The following is a 6381-nucleotide window of genomic DNA, read 5'->3' as shown; positions in this document are numbered from 1 at the left end:
GTTTTACAATACGATTACTTTGTTTTGTAAAAAAACAAACAAAACAAAATCAATGCTAGAGTATTTTTAGAGTTGAGTGTATTCCCTTCAATTAGGTTAAATACGTCGTATGGTTTCTTTCAATATTCATGTCAACGTTCACGATTTGGACCCCAAAATTCGACGAGAAGCTTCAGTCAGACTTGACTATTGAAACCAAGATCCACTCTTCCCCAATCCTCATGCCTTCTGACTTTTACCAACAAAAAATAAATCGATTCGTTTTCCCATTAATTAACATTAATATTATTTTTTCTATAAAATATTAACTCAAACACATTTTCTTGCCACCAAAAACAGTACTCCCCTCAAATACATAGTTGTTAAAATGGCCGATGCATTGACGGAACTTCATATTGCCGAATTCCGAGAAGCCTTCTGCCTCATCGACAAAAACTCCGATGGTGAGTTTCTAATCAAAATTATCAATCAACTTTTTAGTATAAAAATCATATATATCTCCTTTTGGAAATACTGATGTTAGGTGATATATATATACATATATAAATGAAGGAGTGATCACTATGGAAGAACTCGCATCGGTGATTCGATCGCTGAACGAACATCCGACGACGGAAGAAATTCTTGCGATGATGAATGAGGTCGACGCCGATGGGCGTGGTACGATAGATATCGAAGAGTTTTTATGTATGATGGCAGGAAAAATGAAGGTAATAAATTTGTCAAATATTATTAAACACCTACTTACATATAATTAAGGAGAGAAAATAATTGACATAGTATATATATTTTTGTAGGAAAATGCAGCAGATGAGTTAAAAGAAGCATTCAAAGTATTTGATCGAGATCAAGATGGATTGATATCCGCCGTTGAGGTGATCACACCATCTTTGTTCGTAATAATTCATAACTTAGATTATTTTTAATATTACCTAGCTCAAATTCCAATATCTTTATTTTTTTGTCACTTAAGTTCTAGGCACGCTAATTTGACCGGAACTTGTTGACTAGTCGGCGGCTTGGTGCATGAAAGTTTGATTATGTTGTAATTTTTAGCTATGGTGGATGATAAAATCCCAAAATGATCTAATTTAATGGACAAAAACGACTATTTTAATTCCCAAACGTATAATATATATTTATATATATATATACACACACAATGTTAACTTATTTGTACGTTATTATTCTTGGGTCATATATATGCAGCTGAGAAATGTGATGATGAATCTTGGAGAAAGGCTCACAGAGGAAGAAGCGGAGCAGATGATCAAAGAAGCTGATCTTGATGGAGATGGCTTTGTCAACTTTGATGAATTTGTGAGGATCATGACGATGACGTCATCCCTTGACGTTCATATTTAGCTTCGATATATTCATATTCCCTTTCTTAGGTTAAAAAGTGAAAACCACTTGTAAGTAGGTCTCTTGTGAGACTTGTCTCAACTATCACGATCAGACAGGTTAATATGATCTAAATCTATAGTAAAAAAGTGCTACTTTTAATATAAAAGTACTACTTTTTTTATTAATCAGATCGGATCGGGTCGGAGATCTCTGTCATGAAATTGATCCGTAAGACAGTTTCATAAGAATTTTTTTGTTAAAAAACAATTGTGTATATTTTTATATGGTATATATCGATATGCATAAGATTCTGTCACTATGCTGATAATGAAAAAAACTTTTATGAGACGGTCTCAAGGGTCATTTTTTTGAGACGGGTTTTTTATGTGAGTTATTCATTAAAAAGTATTATATTTTATATCAAAAGTATTATTTATTGTTATAAATATGAGTAGGATTGACCCGTCTAACAGAAGTGTTACTTACTGATAATTGGATGATTAAAACAAATTGTATATATCAAAATTATTAAAGAAGATCCATTTATTGATTCTATTCTATGTAGTGTATTTATGATAACCTAGCAAGAATTTTTATTAAGGTTAAATTAATAGCGAAAAAACTTTTCCATTCATATAAAAAATATAATATAATATAATCAATTTTTTGAAATAATATTTTTTAAAATTAGTATAATTGAAAATTAAATTTATACAATATATTACATTTGCAAATGATGGATAAGTAAAGGTTTTTTTTTAATAAGCAAAGTTGTTTTTTTTAGTAAAACAAATTAAGCACACACGTGTCTGGCGTCTCCATAAACAAGATTTTTGCACTCAAACCCTCTGTAAAATGTTAAAAATATACACTTCACCCTTATGAAAATTAAATAGGCGTCCTAGCCCTTACATGTGACATGCCGCAGCTCCAAACACACAGTCAAAATAGTTGATTACTAAATTATCCTCTGCTATTATTTAATTTATGTATGATATTAAAGAAAAAAATTATGAAAATGCATAAACTAAACTACCCTTGTGATATCTCAATTTTGCTCAAATCTCCCTCATGAAAAAGGTATTAGCTAAAAACTTATCGTATTTTTAAATTTCAAGCTCACACTAATTGCCAGTACTTTTTGTATCTCACACGCCTAATGTTGCAAAATGCTACAACCGACAACGGATGTTGCGCTAAAGGCTGCAACAACGTTTTTTTTCTTTTATTTTATTTTTCTTTTTTTTCATTTTTTTTTGTTTTCTTTTATTTATATCACGTTTATTTCTTTAATATAAATGGGAGTTGAGGGTACATACCAAATATGTTGAGTTTACTGATTTGCAAGACAAATAATTTTCAAAGAGTGTGACAATCTTATTGATATTTATATATAATCATTATCTATATATTAATTCTATTTTTGACAATTATACTTTGAATTTTGGTCACGGGAGTAGGGGCGGAGCCACCCTTGGGATAGAAGGGGCTCCAGCCACACCAAATTTTTTTTTAAAAAAAATTTGTTTTAATTTTTTTATTTTTTCTGCCCCATGTTATTTTGTTTATTTTAAAATTCAGCCACATGTTAAAAATATATAAAAACTCTCACAAATCATACTTCATTTTCGTATACTGTTTGATTTATTATTGTAGGTTTTGAAATATACGATTTTGAGGTAAATTTTTACAACTCTAAAATTATCAAATATTTAATTGCATTTATTTCAATTGTGATCATGTTGACTAATAATGTATGTGAATTTCGAGTTAGGATTTTTACCCTAAAAATATATTATTGAATTTTTGAGAAAAATAATTAATTGGTTGAAATATTTGAGAATTATCGATGTTGAAATTATTATTGGACATGTATTGCTATTTTTCGATTTAGAATGTTTGAAAATCGAATAATTATGAGCTTTGAAAAATATTTTTTTGTTGAAATTTTTTGAGATGATTATATTTCTAGTTAGGTAACTTTGGGAATGAATAAAATAAAAGTATTAAGTTATTTTAAAGTCAAACTAGAAGACATCAATTATAGTTTAGAATCGGTTCCAACCGAAATAACTGACTGAACTGAATTAATTTGAAAAATCGTTTTGTGTTTATTCAAAAATTTGGATTTAATTTTAAAAATATCGGTTAGTTCAGTTCATTTTCAATTTAAACATAAAACTTTAGTTAATTTAGCTTCTATATTAATTTTTTTTAATTAAAACTTGATTATTTTAAAAACAAAATCTATAAGTACGGATAATTCGGTTTTTGACCGAAGTAAATGGTTTTTTTGGGTTGGTACATTCTGTTTTGTAGTAAAATTCAGTATATTCAGTTTAATTTTTCAATAATTTAATTTTAGAATGTTCGATTTGGTTTTTATCTGAATTCTCACCCTAATTATTACTAACACGGGGTGGAGTCAATCCCAAGTAGTTTTGAATCATGGATCCACCCCTAACCGGGAGCCACCACTATGACGGAGATCGATACTATGGGGACCAGGACATAACTTGTCCACGATCTAGATTTGAGTATGTGAGATGCCTAGTAGAGTTGACCCCAGATAATACTACTCACTTATGACGTCGATTCTAAGCATGATGTTCTATCTTGACTTAGTTACCCGGTTCACGGCATTTGCATTCGCATATAGATTTGTATACTCATAATTTATGTACTGGGTGACTTTTCGTTAACGTGATTGCTTTTATATTGGACCCCATTCGACGAAGCAGACTTAGGTTAGACGAGACAAGAGGCTCAAGGCAAGATTAGCTGTGGAGTTGGAGTTCTTCGAAGAGGTTTCTTTTGAATTCTATTTCAGTGGTTTTTGAGATATTATTTTCGATTGGGTCATATTTTTTAAAATCGGTTGTATTCTATCAGATGGTTTATCGGATTTACTGTTTTATTTAAGTTTTACGTAGTTAAATTTTATTAATTATCACTTTTTATTTAATTAGATGCCTAACAAGTGATTAGTATGTGATCCGAGTTATGTCATTATACTGAAGTTCTACAAGAGCTAAAAATCCAAGAAGATATGTGAATCGAGAACATGAAGACATTCATTCTCTCCTTGTTTGAGATTATTTCTCAAACGTTCCTATATTCCATAATGAAGTATTCCGCAGGTGATTTCAAATGCGCACAGATTTATTTATTCACATAGTCGATGCTCCGACAAATCATTCAAAGTACTTTCAATGGAGGAGAGACGTTATTGGAAGACAACGTTTGTTGCCACTTCATAAATGAATGACGGCTATTCATCAATTGACATATGCAGCCTTTGCAAACTCTATGGATGAGTACTTAAGGATGGGTGAAAGAACTATCTTGGACTGCAATTGGTCAACTTCTGTCAATATGTGATTGATGTTTTGGGGGTCTGATACTTGGTAACATATAATGATGTGAACACTCAACGATCGCTTCAATTGCATAAAGAGAAACACGAGTTTCCTACAATGTTGAAAATCATTGATTGCATACATTGGAAGTGGAGGAATTTTCATGTAGTTTGGAAAGGACAAAATACTATATGTGATTACATCGTCCAAAATTTTTTTTCACAACATGATTCTTGAGAATGATGGAGAGGAATCAATCAATTGGTCAAATAAAGACTCTCCTCTATTGGCACAATTAATAGTCATGGGTTCTGCCCGAAGATTCCGGGTGTAGCTCTAAAATTATAGCGAGCAACGTGCTGGAGAAGTTCATTATCAACTTCGAGCTGACTTGGTTGAATGCATTTGGACACGATATATATGAATGTTTTAGTTATGCTGTGTTTGATTTTATTATCTCATTGTAATGCTTTAGCGTTTAATTTGTACCATTTATTTTGAAATTATCGAATTTCAATAATATTTTCATCAACTTTTTTTTAAACAACAATACATTGTACATAATCCGAAATTATACATATAGATAATAATTATATATTAATTATTAGATTAAACTAAAATTTAAAAATAATTAATCAAATAAAAACATTAATAAAATTAATTAATAATTATTTAAGATAAATATATTTATGATATTATACAAATTAAGATTTTAAATATAGATATAAATAAAAATAATACAATGATAATGTGTAGATGAACAGTAGGAGTAGGACCCTTAAAATATTGTTTTGTTAGTTTAGGACTGTGTCGAGAAGTTTATAAAAATTATGTTATTTTAACCTCCCATCAGATGTGATATGATAAATAAATGATTAGTAATTAGAGTGATTAAAAAAATGAGAGATATAATAAATAAATAAAAATGTGAGAAAAAATATATGATATTTGGTTGATTTTAACATTATATATTAATTTTGTGTATTACTATGAAATAGTCAAGATATCCCCACCGTGTGTATATAATTTACCTAACGTAAATAAATAAATAAATAAATAAATAATATATATATATATATATATATATATATATATTGATCACCTAACGTAAATATATTAAAAACATAAATAATCGAAAAACACCATAAACTAATCATAAATACATAAATAATTTTAAAATATATTAATATTACCGATAATAAGTACATTAATAAAATTAAAGTTGAAGTAATATGTCTACTAAATTAATATTAAATATAATGATAATATATAAAGAATAACAATATTATTATTAATAATAATAAGAAGAACATTAATTTAAAAAAAACAATAATTTCAAATAAATTGATAATAATATAAATAATCAAATTGGTAACAATAATAATAGGAATTGTTAGGATCACTGAAATGTTTAGAAGAGAGTTGAATAAAAATTTCAAACTTTTTCACTCCGATGCTTCTGATAAGTGTTCTCATTGTTTTAAAGAGTCAGAAGCAAATCTCGTTCTTTTGTTAGTGCAACACACTACTGAAAAGTGCAGAAACAGTCCAGGACACAAATGAAACAAAGAGGTAGCATACAATAATGTAACACACGGCTTGTTTCTGGAAGTTCGAAGGATGAAGTTGTTCTACGTCTCTCCTTATTATGTTTTCAAAAGTTATCACTAATATC

At 28.9% G+C, this 6381-nt stretch overlaps 1 protein-coding gene across 1 annotated transcript; it reads left to right on the top strand.

Moving 5' to 3' along the window:
- Positions 1 to 314: 314 nt before the first annotated feature.
- On the top strand, positions 315 to 1574 carry LOC140882808 (uncharacterized). The gene is made up of 4 exons (XM_073289013.1): positions 315 to 443; positions 553 to 710; positions 798 to 875; positions 1210 to 1574. Exons 1-4 carry the CDS (start codon positions 368 to 370, stop codon positions 1363 to 1365), a joined length of 468 nt encoding a protein of 155 aa, XP_073145114.1. The 5' UTR covers positions 315 to 367; the 3' UTR covers positions 1366 to 1574.
- Positions 1575 to 6381: the final 4807 nt, after the last annotated feature.

Source organism: Henckelia pumila, chromosome 2 (genome assembly GCF_033568475.1).
Source record: "Henckelia pumila isolate YLH828 chromosome 2, ASM3356847v2, whole genome shotgun sequence".
In the NCBI taxonomy this organism is placed as follows: Eukaryota; Viridiplantae; Streptophyta; class Magnoliopsida; order Lamiales; family Gesneriaceae; genus Henckelia; species Henckelia pumila.
The sequence above is the reverse complement of the archived record's forward strand: the minus strand, read 5'-3'. Positions and strand labels throughout refer to the sequence as shown.